The sequence below is a fragment of the Pleurodeles waltl genome, chromosome 4_2, assembly GCF_031143425.1.
Source record: "Pleurodeles waltl isolate 20211129_DDA chromosome 4_2, aPleWal1.hap1.20221129, whole genome shotgun sequence".
Lineage (NCBI taxonomy): Eukaryota > Metazoa > Chordata > Amphibia > Caudata > Salamandridae > Pleurodeles > Pleurodeles waltl.
In genome coordinates, this window is record NC_090443.1 from 733415103 (window position 1) to 733442817 (window position 27715).

The 27715-nt window shown below is 43.1% G+C and overlaps 1 protein-coding gene across 2 annotated transcripts in view; it reads left to right on the forward strand.

The window, feature by feature from the left end:
• Window positions 1–27715, forward strand: part of LOC138293239 (bromodomain testis-specific protein-like) — a 1110548-nt gene that overhangs the window by 72553 nt on the left and 1010280 nt on the right. Inside the window, exons 1-2 of one of the 2 annotated variants that reach the window (XM_069232348.1) lie at window positions 8519–8725; window positions 9418–9691. In XM_069232348.1, the coding sequence (XP_069088449.1) occupies window positions 9497–9691 (195 nt within the window). In that variant the 5' untranslated portion in view covers window positions 8519–8725; window positions 9418–9496. Of the gene's footprint in view, window positions 1–8518; window positions 8726–9417; window positions 9692–27715 lie in introns of those variants that run through there. The other variant, XM_069232347.1, reaches the window with a different exon arrangement.

The following is a 27715-nucleotide window of genomic DNA, read 5'->3' on the forward strand; positions in this document are numbered from 1 at the left end:
CTTACAATCTCTCCTGCAGTTGGCTTTCTGCCAGGCTTGTTAGCCCTCTTTGACTACCACCAGAGTGACATGGGGTTACCTATAATAGCTGTAAGAGGAAAGGGGAAAAGTCCTCAGACCCCTAGGAAACCGCAACCCTATCCTAGGCCAGCATTGTAACTCATGAGAGAGGAATATACCCCCATGGTTCTACATCTCCAGGGTGTCCACTGCACTTTCCAAATATCTATTTCAGCAATAAATTGATGTGTGAAACTCCAGTGTTTTTCAGAGGTGGACTTCTTCCATTCTGGGATATATCTTAGCTGGGCTGCCAGATGGTAATTTGGAAAGTTGAGAGAAGCCGGATGCTGTCTTTTTTTTTTTTTTTTTGCAGTTGATAGGTGAACTTTCTGGCCATACAGGGAATGTTTTCATAAGGTGTTGCAGTTTCTCTGAGTAGAGGAGGAGACTTGTTTACATTGTATGTAATATATTGGGAAGTAAGTTAATTTTAGTGGTTAGCAACCTGCCCACCCAGGACTACCCACCCTGTAACTAAGAACTGAGTTCTGTGCGTGTAGCCGAGAGGTGGTCTCTGTAATTGCGGTCTGCAGTCTTCCTCAGTAGAGCGTATGTTAATGCAGTATTAAGGCGTGTGTGAGGCTGCCAAGGTCAATGGGCTGAAACGTTTGAAGTAATTGCGGTCATTGGGTTAGGTGCTGAACCTGAGCACTTGCCATTTATGTACATTTATCTTAAAACTAGAGACTTGGAGATTTTTCTGCCATCAATGCAGGGACAGAATCTTGAGGGTTCAATAAGCTGGCTAATAAATCATCCATGGAAAGGGTTAATTTATTGAGTTTATTTAAAGAAAGTAACACTCAATAACAGAAGTCCTACAAAACTCAGCAACAATAATAATGTGCCACATAAAAGGTTTATGCCATAGTGTGGCAGCGGACACTCTAGCTCATCTTCACCATCAATTAATTTCTGTCACACAGCTTACTATAATATTATAAATTTGATAGCACAGCATACAGAGCTAATTCAAATAGGAGGAATATTGAAGGCAGCCATGACACCTTAGTATTGCAGCAGTGCATCAGATCATTGCAAGGGTCAGATAGTGCATCACAGCATCCCAAGGCTATGCCGTCTCCTGCAAGTCTGCTTAGCTCCTGATCCTACTCTGTACATTGGATTAGATGTGCACTAAATTGCCCACAGATATCCTTCAGATGGGATCTTATTGTATTAGTGACCAATAAGTCATTTAACTGTTTCTGGTAGTACTCAACATCTTTCAACCAAGTTTTCACCAGAGGAGTTATTCACCTCGAATGCATTGCTCACAACGCTTAGCCAACAACAACATCATAGCAGTGAGTTTACATACACCGTGTGGGACATCTTTAATATGGTACTGCAACCAGGGAGTACAGGACTGAGTGTTATAATACTCTAATTTGTGACTTCTGTTACCTACTAGTGCCCAGAATACAGCCAGTGCAGGACCCGTCCAGACCAAGTGCAAAAGGTTTGTGTAAGTGGTTCTGCAGTGCTCATATTGTGAGTCCTGCGACAAACCAACTTTACCTAGCATTGAGGGGATACAGTATAATTTGTGGATGTTTTTGACATGTATCAGGTGTAGCATGTAATTTGGTGATGGGTTTTCAGTCTGGGTACAGCAGAAGCACCCCAGCTCATTGGGGAGTTCAGAGTCTAGCCCAGTCTGCCTTGCGAGTTTTGCCCCAGGACTGCCACTGATGCTTTGACCTGCATAGTGGAGTACAGGTATGTGATAACTCTTCTAGGTGAGTCAGGGGAAGAGTAAAACGCCCATAACGTGCAGTTGGCTGGATGGGTTTGAAATTTGTGTTGTGCATTTACCTTCCTCCAGAACAGATTTGAGTGACCACAGAAGAGGGGGCTTCTCATTACCTCTGTGTGCGCACATGGGTTCTGCAGAAGGAGAGAAGGCTTTCCTCAGGAATTTTGAGAGCGAGGGGCACTTTGGGATTGTTTGCAGTTAGATAATTCCTAGCTGACTAGTGGCAAATGGAATTTTAACTGCACTTTGCTGGTGGCCTCTGCCTGGTAACCAGAGAATCTTTATCTCCCCCGAGCTCCTGGTGGCCTTGGAGTTGTACTTCTTTGATTGGTTGGGCACCAGGAAGAAGTTTAGAGATTTTTAATAAGTATTTGGTCCAGTGCCAAAGGACTATACTACAAAACATATCCGACTGGCAATTCCTCATTGCCAGTTTGTATTTCAGACTTGCCTCCTTGAAAGACTCCAACATCTCTGAACAAATTACAAAAGTCCCTTTCAGTTTTGGGACTAAAAAAACGTTTTCAAACAAAGTGACAAGCAACCTGTGTCTAGGGTCTGACTGGCAGTTCCAAGGCGTTGGATAAAATTCCAGATTTTGTCCCACTGGGAGACCACTTTTTCCTTTTAAAAATAATAAATAAAGCAAAATCACTTTTTTGGTTAGGACTTTGATTTTTTTTTTCGAAATTCCAGAATTTCACTGGGACTAATCCATTTTTTTGTGCCCGACCAGAGCTCTATCGTGGACTGCTTCGAATTGCGCCTAGTTCCTGGTCTACTGTTTCCATAGATTATTGTTGGTTCGCTGTATTTGATTTTTGTTGTTTTGGTAGCACTTTACTCATAAAATGTTTCTCTATTTTCAAATTGGTTGTGGAATCTCATGGTGTTTTTTACCTTTTTGTCTGTGTGCACTTAAATATTTTAGAGATTTGTTTTTGACTTTAGCTTGACTGCTTTGTGTCACGCTACCAGGGATTGAGCAAATGTCTTTTATTTAATTTGTGTGACATAGCAGGTTGTGGCATTTTTTGTTTGTGGTGGACACTTGTGTACCACAAATGATAAGCCAGTATCTTACAGCAAATAACACGTTTCCTCTAGATCAGGGCACCTAAACACTTTTCTTACCTGCCCAAATAGAATGGCTGTTATTAGGCTCCAAAGGATTAGATATGTCGTCTGCCTATACTCTAGCCTCCTTCCAATGCCATACCATCCACTTTCAGAACATAGCTTTAGTCTTCGTCTTTGTGTGCTGCTCGTTTTGCCTTGAATTAGATTTTGGTAGCCACAAGAATATAATTTGAGGTCTTGTTCTGTGTTAACAGTTGCACTGTTTTGATGGCCTAGCCTTCAAAGCTTACATTAGGCTTTCAAATCGGAACAGACCTCTAACATCATCCTTCTCTGTGTAACCACCCTTAAATGTGCAGCTAGCAGGCTCTGATATTTGGGAGTCTGTGCCTGTGGCTCTAGATCCCCCATAAGAAACTTGTGGTGTGAAATTAAAACTTCTCCACTTCAGGTCAGCTTTTAAAATCAACACATTAATGTGTCGGTCTCCTTTCTACACCCCCCTCTTGTTATCTAGCGCTAACATGTAGTTTACTCTGCAGAACATGATATTCACTTGATCCTCACTACAATCACACATGCTGCTAATTAAACATACACTTCTGTTCACTTTTTGTATAACTACATATTTTATGTATAAGCATGCAGTCATGTTAACAATTCTGATTTTCTTACGATGTAGAGCATCTTGTCTCAACATATATATGCCTTAAAGATATAGGCAAGGTACACAAATGTCATTCGTATAGCTTCAGCGTACTGTGGTTGCAGGATTCAGTGTGTATTATGTATGTGTGTGTGTGTGTGTATATATATATATATATATATGTGTGTGTGTATATATATATATATATATATGTGTGTGTGTATATATATATATGTGTGTGTGTGTGTGTATATATATATATATATATAAATAACATAGGTAGATATAGTTAGAACCATGTTTACATAGAAAAGGCATTTTTGACTTGCCTAGATCTTTGGCACCATTTGATGAATCTTCAGTACATTTTCGGAAGAAAAAAAAAAGTGTTCCAGTGATTTTTGTTGTGCACAGAAAGTTTGAGTGATAGATCAAGCGGGGGCCAAGAAAAAAAGGGGTGTCAAAAAAGTTGCGTTTCCCACGTTAATTCCTGTAGTACATTTAGACAGAACTACAGCCCAAACCACTGGATAGCGTTACACCAAATTTGGCAGAAAGCTAGCTTTTTGTATGCTGATTACACTTTTGCTGATTTGGTGTAAATCCGTTCAGTATGTTATGAGAGTTAAGGAACTCCATATTTGTATATCTCTGGCTGCACTGACTTTGCGAATAATTACAAGCTTGTGTAGGGAAATGCACAGCTTTGATTGGCTGCCAGCCAACCCTTCAACCAGGAAGGGTTGTTAGTCATCTTGGAAACAAAATGTGAAAAAAAAAAAAAAGAAAAGGGGCCAGGGTCGAGACACTCTGAATCCTTAGTTCTGGTGCTGGGGTCTCAGAAGGACCCCACCAGGGCAAAAACAAAAAAAGTGCACATTTATTTATTTATTTTCCCCTTCAAGCCCCCGGGTGGGCCAGATTATGGAGCATGTGATAAATAAGGAGGGGGGTGCATGGGGCCCCCCCTCCTGGGCTTTGTACTACCCCAGAGACGGCCACCTCCCGGGGCATTGCTGTAATTTTATGCGGTGGGGCAGCACGGCCCCTCAGTCCGAGGACCGCCACCCGGGGCATTGCTTTAATTGTATAAGAGGGGACTGCCCCACATGCAGCCCTGATTTCACCCATGCCCCCCTGCCCCAACCGCAAGCCGCGGGGGCATGCAGCCACCCCTGCTGCCCTAGGTAACTCCACCTCCCGGGGCTTCCTTCTATTTGAAATATGCGTGCAGGGAAGACTGATGAAAACATTGCTCCCACAAGCAGGGAGCTACTATTAAAAGCGAGATGTAGTTACCTTAGGTCTCGAGTTATAGTTACTTGAGAGAGCTCTAACTATAACAGGTGAATTTCTCTGGTTTTGTACGTTTAAAATGTAAGCCTAACTATAACGTCCCTATAAAGTGAATTTCTCTGCTTTTTTCACATTTTATTTCCAAAATGTCCCTGTAATCTTTGTTTTTCTCAGTGAAATATATATCTATATCCAAAGGTTAGAGGGACGTTCTAGTTAGGTTCACATTTTATACGCACAAAACCATAGGAATTCAACAGTTATAGTTATACTTATCTCTTACTCATACCCTAAGGTAACTATAACCTGCGCCCACACCATGCACAGTTCTCTCATCAATAATTTTATTGAAGATGTTGTGGCTATATTGTAAACAATGTAATAGATAATGTCATTACTGATGTAATATTTGGGATAATTAACAGTGCATTGCAAGGGTGCAACTTGTAGTTACCTTACGGCACAAGTTATAGTTTTTTGAGATAAGTATAACTATATCTGAACCTAATTATAACATCCTTCTAACCTTTCAAAGTTAAGTAATATTTAATCATGTTACATTAATTGAACCCCTGCCGTAAATGGATGTTGCCTGAAAGGCCTGCAGTCATCCCCTCCTCCCCCCCCCCCTCCCCACCCCCCCCCAAATAGGCAACCTATCCTGCACCACACATGGCCTTTGGCCATGTGTGGTGGTGTTTGGCCACTGGGCCTCCAGTCTACCCCACTCCACGCTAACACTGCACTTTACAATATTCCACTTTACAGCGCTCCACTCTAAGCCACTCCACTCTAGTCCACTGTAAACCAATGCACGGTACACATGCAACTGTATGCCATTGCACTGTACACCGGTACAATATATGCCAATCCACGCTACACTTTTCAACTGTATGCAACTCCACTTGAGGCTATTACACTCTGCCCCACTCCATGTACGCCACTCTAATATATGGTATCCCATTCTGAGCCACATCACTTTAAGGTACACCCCCCCCCCCCCAAATTCCACTCTTTCCACACCATTATATGCTGTTTCATTCTATGCCTCTCTACTATACGGTATTCCACTCTGCTCCGTTCCACTCCACACCATTGTATTATATGCCAGTACATTCTACCCCACTCCACTGCACTATACGCTACTCCACTGTACCGCACTGCAGAACACTCCACACCACTCCACTTTATGCTATTCCACTGTAAGTCACTCTACTATACCACATTCTACTCTGAGGCTATACGATTGTCAACTTTACAATACTTTGTCAGTAAACTCTACGATTCCAAAACATGTTTTATTAAAAATAAAAACCATTGAAATTAGATGGAATGAAAAGGTTACTTTTTTTATAGTTAGGAATTTTTTTATTCTTTTTATACAAACCAAACTTAAAATATACAAACATTAGACATTCTTCAGTTATAGTAATACCGTTACATTTCTACTAACAAATTTAAAGTACAGAAAAATTCAAATTTCTATACTTGTACCATTAATTTCTACAACACCTTCAAATTATAGCTCGTGCACCTCCAGCCACAGCATATTACTATAACTTGTGCATTCTACATGCACTGCTTATAACCGTCTATAGTATATCAGTTATACCATCTGAAATATTATTTGCTATAACTATGACATTGCAAATCATATCTTTTGTGAGAATACAATGCTTGGTAAAGGGGCCGGTTATATTTAATGTAGTTTGGCTACTGAGTTGAATGAGCGAATCGAAGTGCACAAGTAATAATAATTACAAATGATTATATTGTATACTTTATTGATGCATCGATAAGGCAGATATTCACATTTAATTTTCTTGATTTACATCTCCACCTTACAGGACTTTATTTAGGATCCTCTTTGGCTCCTTATCCCATCTGTATTAGAACATTGGAATGTTCCAAACTGCATTGGAGAAAATGTAGTGCTCTTGGATTTTACTGGCCGGTAAAAGCCCAAGCGTCAACATTCAACATTCCAATGTTCTTTGTTCACAGCAACAACTGTGAACAAAGGCATCACAGAGCTTTGGGCTCCGTGAGGACTTTTATTTTATTTATTAGAACATTGTGCCCTCTTATAGCAGAATGTTCTAATAGCCGTATAGCCCTTTGTAGCTGTGCTATATCGGCTATTAAAGGGCCGCTCTCTTGTTAAAAGAACTTTCCTTTGGATCGGGCCTTTAATGCTGGAGCGGGCCTTTAATGGCCAGTATAGCCCGCTACGAAGGGCTCTAAGGCTCTATTTTTTATTATTGAACACCAGCATTCTTGCTGCTGCTCTAGCCCCACGATGCCGGTTCCCAAATGCTTCAGTCACTCATCTGCTTACAAAGCCTCACCTGTAAGGCTTCATAAATTTAATTTCAATGTCTCTGCAACTGTATGCCCAGAGAGTGTGCAACGTGGGTGTTTTGTGACGCAGAATAACCTGCTTGCGACCCACCACAGTCATTGCCATTCAGTGGTGCTTAATCCACTTTGGTTGCAGTCCTCCATTTACAACTGTTTTTTTAATAGTGACTGTGCAGTGAAACAGCAACTTGTTGAAATATCTGTAAACCTTCAGGCAGGGCAGACTGGTGCGTTATCACATGTGATATTTCTTTTTGACCCGTGGGACACAGGATATCCTACTTTCAAGTAATTTAAACCTCTGGATGGACTGATCCTTTAATGACAGCATACAAGGCAATAATTTACTCAATCCAGCTTCTTTCATTTTTACGTGTATGTGGAGGATGGTAAGGTCATCCTTTGCATGAATGTTCATCTGACTGTTGCACCTATCAACTACCGCAGGTGATGGAATTGGAAGCCATTGTTAAAGCTCAGATGTCTGATGGGAAAAAGTTGATGATGGTGCCAGGGACAAGAAACACCTCTGGGATTCAACATTCTGGCCAAAGGAGATAAGGTTCTAGTCCTGAACCAATCAGTCACATTCTTATCAAATTGCTACCCTCACAATGACTTGTTTTTTTTGTTTTCTATTGTTTGTTTTTTTTTAAATATATTTGCAGGGTCATGCATGTTTCACAACTTTTCATTGTTCCTTAATGCTCACCAGCCACAGACTCAGTCTGTTACTCGCCATACTGTCAGTGGCAAAGAACCTGTTTTTGGTGAACAGTAGCAGAAATACTATCTTTCTAGAACTTTGTATTCCTTTTATAAATGTGTAATATATACACGTTGCATAAGAGGCAGCAGTGTTTTCATTCTTGTCCACGATTACATGAAAGTGCCCTTCTTTTGGAGGTATGTGAGATATCATCTTGTTTTTCACAAGAAAAGCTGTAAATGTGGTCATTCAGCTTGCCTTTAGAAGCACTATCCTCTGTATATTAATCTTGATTTGCTCCAAATGTAAACGGCAAGAAAATGTGGGTTGTTTCCCTCTATAAAAAAAAAAAATATATATATATTTATTTATTTAAGATACTGCAAGTTACCATGGTGCTTCTTATAAAAGATCATGCAACTCCAAGGAGACTGATCCCCTTTTAGCTCCAGCTACCTTGATAGCACAGCTAGCTATTCGCAATACCTTTGGGTACTGGTTCTTGAAAATATACATAAATTGGACTTTGTCTCTACTCATAGAAGTATTTTTCTCTAGTTTCATGCTTTTGGCGCATCATTTCTCCTCTTGTAGGGTTCTTTCATTGGAATGCATGAGAGCCTAATTTGCCTTCTTAATAGTACTGTAAATCACACATTCAATTTTCTCATAGCTGCATTATATACAGACATCAATCAATTGTTTTTGTTCCACTTTTACACTGCAGCAATTTTTTTTTTTTTTTTTAATGTTTCCTCTGGACCCCAGCAAGCAAGACCTCTCATCCCGCAATTAATTGAGCTCAACACGGGTAAGGGCGTAAACATGTATCAGTTGTACCACTAATAATTTCCAGTACAGGGCGTACTAATAACTGTGCTTCTTGATTAGTCTAAGGTTGCATTCTCTGGATCTAGTCAAATAGGATTCCCAATGAGACCCGAATAGTAGCAAGTTTTATATAGTCTTAGTGGATACAAGGTAGCCCAAGACAGGTTTTTCTTTACCATTACTAGCTGGAACCTTTCGCATTAGTTATAACAAACTATAGCCTTTGCACAGCATAAAACAACGAGCAGTCCTGATCACATTTCTAATCCTCATGGGTGTCTGCTTTATCTACCAATTTCTAGAATTTGTGCAGTGTGAAAGGGTGTAATTTGAGAATCTCGGATGGCAATTTGGTTATTAATACAAAAGTCTAATCTGTGTTCACAAAGGCCCACAAAGCACATGCTAAGCACAGGCTATCTTCCTTTTAAGTAATGCAGTACTGTCAGGTTTCCAGAGACATGATATTTGGTTATAATTGATCAAATGGGAATGAATGATTTGAAATACGCTTGAGTGGATCGGTGCTGAGAAATGTATGGTCTGCTTTTTGTTTTCTTTGTTTGCATTTTTGTTATAATCTATGAAAAGAAGACCCATTCTCTAGAGCTGCCTGCAAGTCTGCTACTGCATTTAGATTTCATAATATTTCTTTTTTTGTTTTCTTTTCAGGTAATTTTTTTTATCTGACTTGTGGTCCTGATGCAAACATAAATTGTGACCTAAAAAGTGAAAATAAAGTTGATGAACAATGTCAGTCCCACGAAGGCACCTTCATGCAGTAACTGGGAATCCACCACCACCAGAATTTATTAATCCACGGAAAATTGGACGCTTAACTAATCAGCTTCAATATTTAGAAAAGGTGGTTTTGAAGACTTTGTGGCGGCACAATTTTTCTTGGCCCTTTCAGCACCCTGTAGATGCTGTGAAGCTAAACATTCCTGTAAGGATTCATTTTAAGTACTGCATATGAAAATGTTAGAAAATGTACTTAACTATTTACGGTATTACATCGCACCTGCTTGGGAAAGGGGTCCTCTTGACTCAACAGAGTTCCTCCTGTTTTTTTTGATTCTGCATTCTGATTAATTGTTTCAGCCTGGTGTGGCTGAGGCACTGTTGAGTCCATGTCTCTTTTGTGATTTTGCAGTTATAATATACTTCTATGGCCAGATGTGAAGTAAATATGTAAAACCTGCAAATTACAGCAAACACTACATCTTCCTCCATCATCTTTAATCTTTATACTTGAGCCATTGTTTAAAACATGTACCCTTATTGACTCCATTTCTGCAGAGTTATGGAATGGGAAGCTTTTTTAAGTACTTTGAGGATTTCAACCTTGTTCAACACTAAGTACAGCAGTTGGACATCTAGTGCCCTGAGTTGTTATTCATGCAACTCACTTGGGCTAGGCTGTTTTTGACAGGCAAAACGTTAATGGCACCTATGAGGCTGGGAGATGAACATTTCTTTTTATTTTTTTTAGTGTTTCATTTAATTTTTCTGAGAGCTTTCAGCTGACTTGTAAGCTTATAAACACTTATGTTTTGACTCTTGCTTCTGGTACGGGCCACAGAGAGTTAAGAAATGCTGATCTTGCGGGTCATCATTTATAGATGGTGACCCTAGTCTGTTACGCTTGGTGGGTCCTATCTCACACCAACCATTATTGTAGCCTCCTCATTTTCTGTTCTTTCCTCTGTCACTCTCCGACTTGTGTTGTCCAGTTATCAGTTTATTCTCCCACTCACTTTCAGCACATATTATTAAAGTCTTCCTGCAAGCGTCTAATCATCCTTCCTTCCACCCACCTGTCCTTCCAAATTCAGTTAACTTCTGCTGTTCGGCCTACACCAAAGGACCTTATGACCAAATTAAAATACAGATGGAAGAAAATATTTGTTGATGCATTTTAAACACGAGTGGATACTCCACTTTCTCATAATAGTTTGATATGTTGTTGATAGCACAGTTTCTTCTGTTAGTATGAAATGCAATTGGTGCCAACGAGTTACAGATCCATAGTTGCACCCATGTGTGGCCTGTGAATATGAACACTTCTCAAACTATACTAAAGTTGCATACCATTTGGTAAACTGTAACTTCCTTCCATCTTTTAGCCCTGACAACATATTCCAAACACGCTGGATCCTATTTCATGCAGTTTACTCTGGAAACTGTAGAGCTTGTACTATTGTTAATATACATACATTAGGATTACCATATTGGAAGCCCCCATTCCAAACGTAAGTGTTTCTGTCCACCACCCAAGGTGAAAGGCACTTAGATCAGCTCTATTTATTCTCGACTTTGCAACTACTAAATAGTACCAGTATCTGTGTGGTGTAGCCATTTCCTGATGTACAGTTTTGACAGGTCAATCCTATGTTCTCTGCTTAAAGAGCTGTGCTATAGGCTGCAGGACACGTTAATCCTCGTGTACTAGTTTAGCTTCAACCATGAAGTTCCTGTTGGTCTGTGTGCCAAATCCATCCAATGTTTTCCCACCACTGCCTCATCCTCCACACTTATCCTTGTGTACATGCGCTTCAAATTGAATCATCCTTCACAGGGTTAAGGATCCTAAGGGTTCCCTGAAGTCTAATCTATCAAGGGGTTTTGTATGGTTTAGTCACAGATACTTCACATTCCTTCCACTGTTGTAATTCCTCTGCCTTTTCATTTGTTCTCCTGCTAACTGTGCAAGCCTTGTGGCCTACATGGCCGCAAGGCTTTGCACAGTTATCAGGTGCTGACTCTGCACCCCACCATACCATCCACTCTCCACTCAAGTTGTTGTTGAACCCTTCGAACATTGGGTTATTAAGATTTGTTGTTGACTTTCCATCTTTATCCAGAAAAGCCTCCCATTGAAATTAATTATTGACTTTGTGGCTTTCTGAGGTGAATTGGCTAAATATTAAATTGGCATATATAGTCTATACTAATTGGAGTAGTGAAATATTACTGACGTCTCGTATAGTCCCTTTACTTTGCTTCTCAATGTATGTTAAAGGCAAGTGTCCATTGTCCCACAAAAGTCACTCCTAGCTATGAAAGATTGTCTGAGGTTTTAACTGGTAATGATGATGCTAAGAAAATTGTATCACTGTTTCCTTTTTAAACAGTTCTGTTTCACATCTTGTGCTGCAAGATCCTGAGCAAGCCCAGGTCCGAGAGGACGGGAACATTGCATACATATTATTCCCTAAGAGTATTCAATGTGTCACCAGGCTTGCTGTTCAGCCTCCATAGAAATTTCAAAAGAAAGTGATAGTCCTTTTAGGTATCCTTTCCCAGGATGAACAATAGATACCCTGTATAAAGCAACAAACTATTCAGTAACTGACTCTGGGAACCCTAATGTGTTCATGGCCTAGTAGATGGGTACTAAATGTTATTGAAGGTTTTCTCTAGGTTCATAGATGCTAGTCAGAGCCATCTTTTTTGTTACTGTTTCATATGTGAGCTTTCTTTCCATAAAGACTTGCTGCATGACCAACCCCTTCAGGAGCTACCATGCTTCAAACATATCCGATTTGTGAAGATCTTTAGGTATGTTATTTGCAGCATGATGTGAATGTAACCTACTCAGTGCGTTGGGTCTTTGTGCTGTGTGCTCTGCAGGGCACGCATTGTATGGGGGATTTGAAAAGCATTCCCATGTACACCACAAGAGAATGTCAAATTGCTCCTAAGGTACAGTTTATAATTTTCATCCAGAAAACTTTGCTTTACTGTTTTTGTGGTAGTTAAATACTGTTGCCTTCTGTCACAGAATTTGCGAAATACTGTCCATGGCCCATTGCTACTTAACATGTATGTAGTCCTGCAAGGGTGATATCATACCTTGGTTTTGAGAACTGTATTTGTGTAGTTTAAATTGAAAGCTATGATCAGGCTTATGTGCCATGGATTTGCATTTCCTGGCTCTCATGAATGCCTCTTCATGCAAACGGGGAGGTTATTTCATTGTCTGGCAGAACACAACTGTCTGTACTTCAGTAAACTCCTAGAAACGGTGTTTTTGTGTTCCTGCATTTGCCAGGTAATGTAACCGCAGCGGTTTTAGATATCTTCTGTGTCTACTCTACGTGGAATCTGTTTTAGTTTATTTATTGCAACATTCAAATGTTGAGAGTGCCAGTGAAAAACTACAGTGGCAGAACACCGTTAATGGCCTCTGCAGCCTTTCTGCTTTAGGGTTTCAGTGCTTGCATCTTCCTGCTTAATTTGGAACATTCTTCAGTTCGCGGGTGGCATGTTCTAATATTATAACCCTTTCTGCCTTGGGCCATCCTGGTTTAAAGCCCTCTCCCTAATTATAGAGCCTTCTTCTGCCTGCTGTCTTAGATATAGGGCCATTAATGACAAAATTGCATTTAGAAACATGCTATAACGCGGTAGTGTGCAACAATATTCAAGTAACTCGGAGGTAGAGCTAATGACTGCTCCACCTGAAAATTAATGGAAGGGTAGATTTATTTCTGAAATTGTTTTTTATTAATACCACTTTAAAGAATGTGTTTGAAGGGACCTTTTTGAGCCCATAGTCAATTTCTTTCAACGTCTCAGGTTGCTTCCCCAAAACGCAGGTGAGAGTTGCAATTGTCATTTCAGAATTCTTTAAGGAACCAAAAAAAAAAGAAAAATCATTGTACCAAGTTTGTCTCTTTCAGTCGTAGGCACAGAACACCTTACAATTAGTCCAAGAATTTATGTAGTGTGGTAGCTTATATTGTGTATTGTTAAATATCACTAACGGAAGTACATTGGCCTCAGTGTACCTGAATGAACCATACTCTTATTGGATTAACAAAATGACTTTCTTGCCAATGTTACCTTCTAGCTTGAGTGGGGGAAATTATGCAACTGATATTTGAGATAGATTAATGCACATGGGATTAAAAGCTCTCCAGGACAAGATTCAAGTCAGACCAGTGTCTATTTATAGGTTGTACGGACTGGTGTGGAAAGATTGATTGGATGAACTAGGGAAGTATTTGACGTTCAGATTGCAGAGAAAAAGAAAACAGTTGTGTATTCTTTGTACATGACACTGTTAAATCTATGCAAAGAGCTTATCAGAATTTACAAGAAGACTTTGCACACACTGTGCAGTTAGGCAGTGTTGTTGAGACAACACTGAGCATGTTCTGAAATTGTGATCATACTTAGCGGTGTTCCATAAGCAGTGCACAGTGTTGGATGAGAAGGGCAGTGATGCACAGTTCTGCACTGGGCAAAGGATGTCAAACTAGGGTTTATTTGTCTGTCAGACACTGAATTACAGCAAAGTGTAGTGGCAAAATCGGATACGTCAGCCTTACCAAGATGGTGCACAACATTCTGGATGATTTTTCTCTATCTCAGTTGGACTTGTCTTTTCCTTTGTCAGTTCCTGCTTGACTTGTATGGATGGAACCATATATCTGCGATGGATACATTACAATGCATTTGTAACCTTCTTTTTGGTGACATTTATCAACCTCTTGCTACTATTTTTCACCCTGATTTGTGCTTTATACAGTTTCAATCTTCCTTTGGATCTCCTGCTTGGAAGTCTTTGCTTGGATATTTTCTTTTCCCCCCACTGTCGTGGAGAGATTGGTGCTACACTGTTTACTTCTGGAATAATCTTCATCCTCGCTCTATAACTATAAGGTTGCCAAGGAGGTTATTTTCCATTATGACTTTTTTCCTTCTAAATAAGACCCACTAAAGGAGACATTTGATACATTTCACGTGAAATAATCTGTGCAGAGTGGGTACTGCGATGAGTCTCCCTTTTCTCAGGCAAGAAAGAATGTAACTTGATAGACCTCAGTATACCATGCTTATGTGAAGAAATTTCTATCCTGAAAGCACAAGAAAATATGGTTAAAAAATAGAAGGCAAATTTATCTCTCTCTTAGTTTCCTGTATTTGTAGTCTCAACCATTTATTCCATAGCCACGTTCAGGCTATGTAAGTACCAAAAAACAGATACTGACATCCCGGAATTACATTTAAATCCGATTTTATGATTTTAAGGTTTTGGGTCATGATGGATTCTAATGCAGCAGCACATTATGGATACTGATTTTGAAGACGCAGAATAGATCTAAGTGGAGGAAGAAAGAATGCAAAAAAGTATTAACAGTACAAAATAATTTAAAGCTGGCCATAGAATTGGTGGCAGATCCTTTTCAAGAATGAGAATTGACTTTGTCGTTTACATATATTGGCAATCATACAGTTGAAAGATTCTGTGCCCGAAATACTCCAAACAAAAAGGGCGTATTAATCCTCGTGTGCATAGAAATTGTTTAAGTGTGTTGGTGTCAGGCATAGAAGCTATTTAGGAAACTCACCGATATCTTTAGCCACAAGAAGGTCGTAAAGTTTGACTGAAAGACCTCATGGTAGTGTTTTCCAGCCATATAATTGTAGAAAAATGACGATGTCCGAGATTGCATTGCTATAAACTAAACAGGATGCCTAGAAAGCCTATTCCACGTGTTAAAATCCTCATGTTAGCCAAGAAAGAACAAGAGGTTTTAAAACCTTTTTTTGTGTAGAGTTTATGAAGTGGCTTCATGTTACCTGTGGTGCCTTGTCTATTTTTTTTTTTTTTTTTCAACAGAAGTATATAAAGCGGATATAACCAAATCCCTGCCTTCGATCTTGGAGTATTTTTGGGGTATATTCAAATCCTGGAGTAACGTGCAGCATGGAATAAAATTAGTGGAAAACTGCTTTCAAAGCCAGAGAGGAACATTATGAAAACAGGGTTGCACCTTTTAGCATATGCATTACCCCTATAGTTTTTCAAGGTTTTTAGGGGCGATCTATTAGAATGTGGTTTTGGAGATATGCATCGCCATTTATTTGCATTTATTCCAAGGACATGGAGAACCATAACATGCCAGTGTTCTACCATTACGAGCCTCGTTATGCCCAAGTTGAAAAGCAACTTCCGTATGCACACAGCTTGTGTGGTCTATAATTATTTCTATAGGTAAGTAAAAAGATGTCGTGCTCCCCTGGTCCAAAAGCAAATCTATAAAGGAGATCCACAGTTTAATAGGTTTTTGTTAATTTCTACATGATGATTGTTACAAACGTTTTCTATGTTGTTTACCCCAATAAACTGCAAAATATGTATATTATGTGTGAGAGACCTATCATTTCAGAAATTTAAGGACGCATTTTGCTGAAGGCCGAGCTCTGTAGATTGTCGTATGACACTCTTAGGCCATTGGTTAAAATATTGTCAAGAGCCAAATTATAAAGTTATCATCAGGGGAAGAAAAAGGAAACTAAAAGTCCTTTCTATATTTCAGAGGTATACAAAATTAGAAATTAATTTTAAATGTAGAATAAAAAGGTTTATGTACGTTCTTGTTAATGGCACTTTAAAACTTAGCTGATCATTGGTGACTCATCTCCCTTCATTTTGAGGTCTTGGCTACAGACTGCTTTGTCTGGTGCCCAGACGTATTTCTTCCATTATACATGTAGTTGACTTTTGGTGAGCCCATTGTTCATCGTTGAATGGTTTTGTTTTTAGGTTGAGCGCGCAAGCACTCTGATGTGTTGTAATCTATCTGTGAGCTTTTAACCATGCCCACCGTACGCCCATCACTATCACTCATTTACGGGCTGGCCTTTCAAAAATCCTTTATCGTTGGTAAATGCTTTACCTTTGTCACTCCTTGAGGCACTTTTGTTGCCACCTAGGCCATCGATAATTGCTCATTCACCGATACGTTTCACTGCAAGAAAACTTCTTTTTCCTTTCGTGTTTCCTTGCTCATGGCTGCCATCGTGCTTTTAATTGACTTGCTTATTTCAACTGTTTAACTTTTCATTTTCAATTTTTGTGGCAAGAAAAGTCCAGTTAGGAATTTAGAACGCTAATAATGCTAACTCGAGCAAACGCGAGACCCATTGCATTTCAAATGCTTGTTCTATCTAGTTTGTCTCTTTGATTCAGTGTCTTTCCTCTTTATTTAATTTTTTTGTCCTCTTCCCACCCGCACTTACTCCCAGACCGGAGTATTTCAGTCTCTGATGTTCTGATTAGATGACTTGCATCCTTCCACTTTTGAAGCCCCTTGTATTCAGGTAGATATTTTATTACAATTTAAGCATTTTATCGGAGTGCATACGTTTCTTTCAACTTCCCTTTGCTCCGTGTTAGCATGTTAGTATAAATGAGCATTGCAAAGCCAGCGGCTTTTATGGAGTAAGGCCTGTGTTCATTTTTTTTTTTTTTTTTGCATGATACTTTAGTTTATAGATCTGTGTGTCTGATGCATACTTTGTTCTAACCCCCAGTCCCTTTATTTCTGGATGATCTAGTATTTCATTACAAGACGTTTAACCACTGTAGTAGCCACATATTAGCTAAAACGCTTTCTTCGATGGACCTGTTTGTTCATGTCTTTAACATCAATATATACTCATGTTGAACTGTGTCTTTGGGAATTCAGGCTGTAATCAGATTTTCTATAGAACCCCTTCCGAGAAGGAAGTAAGGACAGGGCACTGAACCAGCATGTAACTTATGTGTTACTTATGATTATTAATAATAATTATTATTATTATTATTTTTTTAAATTCAAAAACAAATATCTTTATATACCTGTAAGATAGCAACCAGAAGTTGCATGATCATTTTCATGTCACAATGGCATATTATGTAATCTGTAAAGAAATGTTGAGACCTTAACACCGTGGTTGCAATCAATGTACAATGCATTCTTTTCACACTACGCTTCTGACAGGTAGACCTAATTGCTATCGGAGTCTTGAGGCAATTTTCCCGATATTTATTTCTTATTCTCCTTCAGGGATAGTTCCCTATTTGCACACAGCTAAGATCTCTGAGGCAACTAATATCCTGAGGCCTTCAGTAATCTTAAAAGAACTATCTTGCAACTTCCTGTTTTCTGGAATAACCCTGCAATAAATTAAATTAGTTCTTCATTGATAAAATGCCAGCTATTAGAAAGAGGTGCTGACAAAAATCTTCCAGAAATTCATGTGCTTAATGCGCTTAACAATACACTTTTCGACACGCTATCCTGTTGATAGAGAAACATTACAGAGAGTAATGTCAAGGACTAAATCTGTCTAAATGAGACTTTTGCCATCTGAATGTACTGTGATTGTGGACCCTTTTTTTGACACCCTTCGATGCATCACTCACTCAGGTCATAGTGCCTAAACTCTTTACACGTTATTGCATTACCACTATTAAAAAAGGCAAGAGGAGAACCCATTAGCTTCAAATTATCAGCCCATATCTTTGTTTTATTGTGCCAAATTTCTAGAAGCTCGCATTACAAATGTCCTCTCCAGCCCTTAACTACATTGACCCTTTGTAAGCTGGCTTTCATTCTGGCCGCAATATTGAATCTGTATTACTGGAAGTTTTGGACAATCTTAGGCAGGACACTGACAAGGATCAAGTTTGTATTCTGGTGCTCCTGGAGAAGATTTCTTGCTGAAAACCATTTAAGTTGTGTTCCAAGTTGTTGGAAGCTGGCATGGTGTGTGGTGAGCACCTATGGTATTATCACCTTATACGAGGTCCAGGTATCCCCTATTAGTGAGGTGCAGTCTGTCTACAAGCCATGCTCTTTAAAGGTAGCTGTGGATGAGAAGTCTAGGCTTATCTAGGAGGTACTTTATTTTAGTGACACAAATACTACAATGCTATATAGGCAATACTCTATTAGCAGGTGAGTAAAAACACTATTGTATACACCTTGACAGGCATAAGCATAGAAGCAATAGAAAACAGTGCAATAGCAATACACAATAGTGACCGTATTTACTACTAAAAGGAATGCAAATGATGGACCCCCACACAGGTAAGTGGAACCTGCAGAGGAGAGCTGTAGGAACTGTAGAGGGGAGCTCTAGGAACCCTAAAGGGTAAATACCAGGGTGACCCCCAGCAACGAGGAGAGAAGAGTTAAGTACCTGGTTTTTCCCAAACCCACAGAGAAACTTTGGAAAAGGACTGTGCAATACCCCAGCAACGACTGCAAGAAACAGAAGATGGATCCAGACAGAAGAGGATCTGCAAACGAAGGGTACCCTAAAGAACCCTGGAAGGAGGATTGGTCGCCTGGCCAGGTGACCACCTATCAGGAGGGGGCTCTGACATGACCTGCCTGACGTGGCCACTCAGATGCTCCCTGCCTTCCTGGGCTTGAGCTTTTCAAGCAGCAGGAGGACAGAAACTCGTATAAGGGGTGGCAGCAGTGTGGGCTGTCTGGAAAACCACAGAAAGCTGGTAGGAGCAATGTTTGGGGTCCTCTAAGGAACCCCCAGAGTGCATGGAATCATACCCCAATACTGGCAACCGTAATTGGGTATGATTCAGACAGGTTTGATACCAAACATGCCCAGATTCAGAGTTACCATTATGTAGCTAGCTGGACATAGGTACTGACCTATATCTAGTACACATGTAAAATGGCACTAGCCAAGGTACCCCCACATCGTTCAGGGCAAATTCCCCAGACTTTGTGAGTGCGGGGACACCATTACACATGTGCACTGTACATAGGTCACTACCTATGTACAGCGTCACAATGGTAACTCCGAACATGGCCATGTAACATGTCTAAGATCATGAAATTGTCACCCCACTGCCATTCTCGCATTGGGGTGACAATTCCATTATCCCCTGGGTCTCTAGCACAGAACCCTGGTACTGCCAAACTGCCTTTCTGGGGTTTCCACTGCAGCTGCTGCTGCTGCCAACCCCTCAGACAGGTTTCTGCCCTCCTGGGGTCCAGGCAGCCCTGGCCCAGGAAGGCAGAACAAAGGACTTCCTCTGAGAGAGGGTGTAACACCCTCTCCCTTTGGAAATAGGTGTGAAGGCTGGGGAGGAGTAGCCTCCCCCAGCCTCTGGAAATGCTTTGATGGGCACAGATGGTGACCATCTCCGCATAAGCCAGTCTGCACCGGTTCAGGGATCCCCCAGCCCTGCTCTGGCGCGAAACTGGACAAAGGAAAGGGAAGTGACCACTCCCCTGACCTGCACCTCCCAGGGGAGGTGTCCAGAGCTCCTCCAGTGTGTCCCAGACCTCTGCCATCTTGGAAACAGAGGTGTCTGTGGCACACTGGACTGCTCGGAGTGGCCAGTGCCAGAAGGTGACGTCAGAGTCTCCTCCTGATAGGCTCTTACCTCTCTTGGCAGCCAATCCTCCTTCCTAGGTAGCCAAACCTCCTTTTCTGGCTATTTAGGGTCTCTGCTTTGGGGATCTCACCAGATAACGAATGCAAGAGCTCACCAGAGTTCCTCTGCATCCCCCTCTTCACCTTCTGCCAAAGGATCGACCGCTGATTGCTCAGGACGCCTGCAAAACCGCAACAAAGTAGCAAGATGACTACTAGCAACCTTGTATCGCTTCACCCTGCCGGCTTTCTCAACTGTTTCCAGGTGGTGCATGCTCTGGGGGTAGCCTGCCTACTCTCTGCACCAGGAGCTCTGAGGAAATCTCCTGTGGGTCGACGGAATCTTCCCCCTGCAACCGCAGGCAACAAAAGACTGCATCACCGGTACTCTGGGTCCCCTCTCAGCACGACGAGCGTGGTCCCTGGAACTCAGCAACTCTGTCCAAGTGACTCCCACAGTCCAGTGACTCTTCAGTCCAAGTTTGGTGGAGGTATTATCACCTTATACCAGGTCCAAGTATCCCGTTAGTGAGGTGTAGTCGGTGTCTAGAAGCCAGACTCTCTAGAGGTAGCTGTAGATGAGCAGCCATGGCTGATCTAGGAGACCTGCAAAGCTCATGCAATACCAATTATAGTCACATGGCTCTTACACATATGAGAGAACCACATAGTGTTACAAAAATAAAGGGTACTTTATTTTAGTGACACAAATACTAAAATTCTATATAGGCAATACTCTATTAGCAGGTTAGTAAACACACTATTATATACACCTTAGTTTTCAGGAATGAGCATACAAAGCAATAGAAAAGAGTGCAATAGCAATACACAGTAGTGACCCTAGGGGGAGCCCAAACCATATACTAAACAAATGGAGTGTGAATGATGAACCCCTCCCCACCCACGTAAGTGGAATCTGTAGAGGGGAGCTGGAGGAACTAGAAACCCCAAAAGGTAAGTACCAGAGTGACCCCCCAGCAACCAGGAGAGAAGAGGTAAGTACTTGTTGTTTTTCTTTTTTTTCAACCCCACAGAGAAACTTTGGAAAAGGACTGTGCAAGACGCAAGCATGACTGCAAGAAACAGGAGATGGATCCAGACAGAAGAAGACCTGCTAATGAATGGGACCAAGTCCAGCTCCAGTTGGAGTGTCCAGTTGGGGCAGGAGCCACTACCCGCCCTTCTTGAGTTGCAGAACCAGGTCGACGGTGAGAACCAGAAGTCTGCTATGCAGCACAAGAGCAGCGGAAGAGTTCCAGAAGTGATGCTGTCGATGTCCCACATCGGAAGAAGAGTTGTAGTCCGTCTGTGGTGTGGAAAAACCACCAATAAGACTTGGCAAAGGTTGCAGAAGATTTGCTGAGCTGCCGTGGACCAGGAAGGTCCGAGGGGACTCAACCCATGGAGGGGGGTGTAGGAAAGTACCATCTTTCTTGGCATGTTACCCCCAATTTTACATGTATGTCAGTTTGCTTTTGCCTGTCTCACTGGGATCCTGCTATCCAGGACCCCAGTGCTCATAGTTTGTGGCCTGAATGTGTATACCAGTGTAGTGACTGTCACTGAGGCTCTGCTGATCAGAACCTCAGTCCTCCTGCTCTCTCTGCCTTTAAATTTGTCGCTATAGGCTAGTGACCACTTTTACCAATTTCAATTGGCATACTGGAACACCCTTATATGTCCCTAGTATATGGTACCTAGGTACCCAGGGTATTGGGGTTCCAGGAGATTCCTATGGGCTGCAGCATTTCTTTTGCCACCCATAGGGAGCTCAGGCAATTCTTACACAGGCCTGCCACTGCAGCCTGAGTGAAATAACGTCCATGTTATTTCACAGCCATTTTTCACTGCACATAAGTTGCTTATGAGCCACCTATATGTCTAACCCTCACTTGGTGAAGGTTGGGTGCCAAGTTACTTAGTGTGTGGGCACCCTTGCACTAGCCTAGGTGCCCCCACATCGTTCAGGGCAAATTCCCCGGACTTTGTGAGTGCGGGGACACCATTACAAGCGTGCACTATAAATAGGTCACTACCTATGTATAGCGTCACAATGGTAACTCCGAACATGGCCATGTAACATGTCTAAAATCATGGAATTGTCACCCCCAATAGCATTCTGGTATTGGGGGGACAATTCCATGATCCCCCGGGTCTCTAGCACAGAACCCGGGTGCTGCCAAACTGCCTTTCCGGGGTTTCCACTGCAACTGCTGCTGCTGCTGCCAACCCCTCAGACAGGTTTCTGCCCTCTTGGGGTCCAGGCAGCCCTGGCCCAGGAAGGCAGAACAAAGGATTTCATCTGAGAGAGGGTGGTACACCCTCTCCCTTTGGAAATAGGTGTGAAGGGCTGGGGAGGAGTAGCCTTCCCTAGCCTCTGGAAATGCTTTGAGGGGCACAGATGGTGCCCATCTCTTCATAAGCCAGTCTACATCGGTTCAGGGATCCCCCAGCCCTGCTGTGGTGTGAAACTGGACAAAGGTAAGGGGAATGTCCACTCCCCTGACCAGTACCTCCCAGGGGAGGTGCCCACAGCTCCTCCAGTGTGTCCCAGACCTCTGCCATCTTGTATTCAGAGGTGTTGGGGGCACACTGGACTGCTCTGAGTGGCCAGTGCCAGCAGGTGACGTCAGAGACCCCCTCTGATAGGCTCTTACCTCTCTTGGTAGCCAGTCCTCCTTTTCTGGCTATTTAGGGTCTCTCCTCTGGGGTATTCTTCAGATAACGAATGCAAGAGCTCACCAGAGTTCCTCTGCACTTCCCTCTTTGACTTCTGACAAGGATCGACCTCTGACTGCTCCAGGACGCCTGCAAAACCACAACAAAGTAGCAAGACGACTATCAGCAACATTGTAGTGCCTCATCCTGCCGGCTTTCTCGACTTTTTTCTGGTGGTGCATGCTCTGGGGGCTGTCTGCCTTCACACTGTACTGGAAGCCAAGAAGAAATCTCCTGTGGGTCGACGGAATCTTCCCCCTGCTAACGCAGGCACCAAAAGACTGCATCACCGGTCCTCTTGGTCCCCTCTCATCCTGACAAGCGTGGTCCCTGGAACACTTGAGCTATATCCAAGTGACCCCCACTGTCCAGTGATCCTTCAGTCCAAGTTTGGTGGAGGTAAGTCCTTGCCTCCCCATGCTAGACTGCAAACCTGTGTACTGCGTGATTTGCAGCTGCTCCGGCTTCTGTGCACTTCTCCGAGGATTCCTTAGTGCACAGCCTAGCCTGGGTCCCCAGCACTCCGTCCTGCAGTGCTCAACCCTCTGAGTTGGACTCAGACGTAGTGGGACCCTCCTTTGTGACTCTGAGTCATCTCCGGTTCACAAATCTTCTAAGTGACTGCTCCGGTACTTCTGCTGGTGCTGCCTGCTTCTGGGGGGGCTCTCCGAGTTGCTGAGCGTCCCCTCTGTCTCCTCCTCCAAGGGGCAACATCCTTGTCCTTCCTGGTCCCCAGCAGCACCCAAAAACCTCTACCGCGACCCTTGCAGCTAGCAAGGCTAGTTTGCAGTATTTCTGCGTGGAAACACTTCTGCAGCCTCCAGCACGCCGTGGGATATCTTCCATCCAAAGGAGAAGTTCCTAGCCCTTTTCGTTGTTGCAGAATCCTCGGCTTTTTCCACCCAGAAGCAGCCTTCTTGCACCTTCATCCGGGGTCTCCTGGGCTCCTGCCCCCCCGGACACTATCGCAACTCTTGGACTTGGTCCCCTTGCCTTGCAGGTCCTCAGGTCCAGGAATCCGTCTTCAGTGCTTTGCTGGTGTTTGTGGTTCTTGCAGAATCCCCCTATCACGACTATTGTGTCCTATTGGGGTATTAGGGGTACTTTACTCCTACTTTTCAGGGTCTTGGGGAGGGGTATCTTGGACACCCTGACTGTTTTCTTACAATCCCAGCGACCCTCTACAAGCTCTCATAGGTCTGGGGTCCATTTGTGATTCGCATTCCACTTTTGGAGTATATGGTTTGTGTTGCCCCTAGACCTATGTTCAGCTATTGCATCCTATTGTAATTCTACACTGTTTGCATTACTTTTCTTACTCTTACTTACCTGTTTTGGGTTAGTGTACATATAACTTGTGTATATTACTTACCTTCTAACTGAGGGTACTCACTGGGATACTTGTGGCATATTGTCATAAAAATAAAGTACCTTTATTTTTAGTAACTCTGAGTATTGTGTTTTCTTATGATATTGTGCTATATGATATAAGTGGTATAGTAGGAGCTTTGCATGACGCCTAGTTCAGCCTAAGCTGCTTTGCCATAGCTACCTCTATCAGCCTAAGCTGCTAGAAACACCTCTTTTCTACTAATAAGGGATAACTGGACCTGGCACAGAGTGTAAGTACCACAAGGTACCCACTATAAGCCAGGCCAGTCTCCTACAGTCCCCTTCCTTTGCAGGTCTTCAGGTCCAGGAATCCATCTTCAGTGCTTTGCATTCTGTTGTGGTCCTTGCTAAATCCTTTATCACAACATTAGTGCGTTTCTGGGAAAATAGTAATACTTTACTCCTACTTTCCAGGGTCTTGGGGTGGGGTATCTTTTACACCCTTAGTGTTTTCATACACTCCCAGCAAACCTTCTACACACTACACTAGCCAAGGGGTCCATTTGTGGTTTGCATTCAACTTTCTTAGTATATGGTTTGTGTTGCCACTAGGCCTATTGCATCCTATTGTATTTTACAGTGTTTGCACTACTTTCTGACTGTTTTACTTACCTGATTTAGTTAGTTGTGTATATTTTGTGTATTTTACTTTCCTCCTGAGGAAGTATATCCTCTGAGATATTTTGGGCACATTGTCACTAAAATAAAGTACCTCTATTTTTAGTAACCCGGAGTATTGTCTTTTTTATGATATGGTACCTATGTGATAGAAGTAGTATTGCATGAGCTTTGCATGTCTCCTAGTTCAGCCTTGGCTGCTCTGCTATAGCTACCTCTATCAGCCTAAGCTGCTAGAACACACTACACTACTAATAAGGGATAACTGGACCTGGCATAAGGTGTAAGTACCATTGGCACCCACTACAAGCCAGGCCAGCCTCCTACAGGCAGTCCCAGACGTCCCTCAGCAGTCAGGAGAGCAAGAAGTCGTGGATGCAGCCTTCACAGGCAACTCACAGGCAACACGCACAGGAGTCGCGTTGAGGCCCACTCAACACACATGGAAGGGAGTCCCACATCGCTGGAGCAGCAGGCAGGACACCACACATTGCCTTGAAGAGTGCTGGAGGCAGGATCTACACGGAGCCTGAAGTTCCCTTGGAAGAAGAGCCAACAACCCTTGGAAGCTGCAAGAGTCGCCGTACCGTCCTGTAAGGAGAGGCAAAGACCCTCACCTCCAAAGTTGGACAGCTGGTAGGGGGGACCTCTCAGGATCCACGCAGAGTTGCAGGAGAGAGGATCCACGTGGCTGGTCATTGTTGCAGCTGGTTCCTGCAGAATGCAGGGGAGTGACTCCTTCACTCCAAGGGAGATTCCTACTTGCTTCTTGGTGCAGATTGAAGACATTCCGCCCTCTGCGGATGCACAGCTGGGGAAATATAGCAGTTTCTGGAAGGAGACCGAGAAATGTTGCAGGGTGGAGTTATTGCTGGAGGTGCAGATTGTAGGATCCTGTGAAGTCCAGTTGCCAGGAAGGGTGCTGGAGGCAGGATCTACATGGAGCCTGACGTTCCCTTGGAAGAAGAGCCAACAGGCCTTGGAAGCTGCAAGAGTCGCCGTACCGTCCTGTAAGGAGAGGCAAAGACCCTCACCTCCAAAGTTGGACAGCTGGTAGGGGGGACCTCTCAGGATCCACGCAGACTTGCAGGAGAGAGAATCCACGTGGCCGGTCATTGTTGCAGCTGGTTCCTGCGGAATGCAGGGGAGTGACTCCTTCACTCCAAGGGAGATCCCTTCTTGCTTCTTGGTGCAGATTGAAGACATGCCGCCCTCTGAGGATGCACAGCTGGGGAAATATAGCAGTTTCTGGAAGGAGACCGAGAAATGTTGCAGGGTGGAGTTATTGCTGGAGGTGCAGATTGTAGGTTCCTGTGATGTCCAGTTGCGGTTCCTGTTGCCAGAAGTCAAAGTAAAACGTTTCAGAGGAGTGCTGCTGAAATCTTGCACGTCAAAGTTGAGGACCCACCCAAGAGGGAGACCGTAGATAGCCCTGGAAGGGGGATTGGTCACCTAATCAGGTGACCACCTATAAGGAGGGGGCGATCTGACGTCGCCTGCCTGACCTGGCCACTCAGATGCTCCCAGAGGCCTCTGCCCACCTTGGATTGAAGATGGCAGAATCGAGTGGCCATTTGGAGGAGCTCTGGACAACACTCCTGGGGTGGTGATAGATAGGGGAGTTGTCAGTCCCCTTTCCGTTGTTCAGTTTCGCATCAGACCAGGAACTGGAGGTCCCTAAATCGGTGCGGACTGGTTTATGCTAGGAGGGCACTAACTTGGCTACCCCTCCCAAGCCACATAACATACTTTCAAAGGGAGAGGGTGTTGCCTCCATCTCCCAAAGGAAATCCTTTGTTCTGCCTTCCTGGGCTTGAACTGTTCAAGCAGCAGGAGGTCATAAACCCGTCTGGGGGGAGGCAGCAGCTTGGGCTGCCTGGAAAACCCCAGAGAGCTGGTAGGAGCAATGCTGGTGGTCCTCTAAGGAGAGTGCATGGAATCATAAAACCAATACTGGCAACAGTTTTGGGGATATGATTCCAACATGTTTGATACCAAACATGCCCAGGTTCAGCGTTACCATTAAGTAGCTGGACATAGGTAGTGACCTGTGTCCAGTACACGTGTAAAATGGCGTCCCCGCAGTTACGAAGTCCAGGAAAAAAAAAGGCTGGAGTTCCTGGGGGGCACCTATGTTCATGCAGGGGTGCCCTCACACACCGATATTATCTGCACCCTGCCCTCTAAGCTAGGACAGCCTACCATAGGGGCGACTTATAGTGACCTGGTGCAGTGACCTTAAGTGTAAGGGTGCATTAACCTTTTGACGCAAGCTGCAATGGCATGCCTGCAGACACATTTTACATGGGTCCCATGGGTGGCATAATACATGCTGCAGCCCATGGGGAATACCTGGTGCCCCAATCCCTGGGTACCATATACTAAGGACTTATAAGGGGGCACTAGTATGCCAAATGTGGGGTGTTTGTGGTCCAAGCAACCAAGTTTAAAGGGAGAGAATACAGTCACTGGGGTCCGGGTTAGCCGAATCCCAGTGAATGCAGTCAAAACATGCTGACAACCGTCAAAAAGTGGGGTAACCATGCCAAAAAGAGGATACTTTCCTACAGAAGTCCATGGTGCGGTCCTGATCAAGGAGTTGTCAAACCCGCTCCAGAGTCCGGTTTCTTTTGTGATCTAAATCATCAAGTAAGTCCAAAAAGAAGCTAAAAAAATCAAAGCAGTACTCTACCCTCTCTTGCTACTGTCATTTGCCTGAGCAGATTCAGGGCGACACCATTGCTCTGGACCTCACTCCTGGACTCATCCTGCTTCAGAGCTGATCCCTCAACTGGTTCCTGCACATCCTGAGTTTCCGGGGCTGTCTGCCCCACCACAACTGATCAAAGAGTTCCGCTTGGCCATTCTACTGCTCTTTGGATCCTTAGTGACCCCCTCTGATGTATTGGCAGGCCCTGAGTTGCTGGGTTCCATCTGGAGTGCCCCAGTAAAGTTCATCTTCAAGTCCATTTGTACCCTCTTAACCTGTCACAACTCCTCTGGCTATGGTCCAGACCCCGCTTCTGGTGCCACAGTCCACACCGGTCCCTGGGAC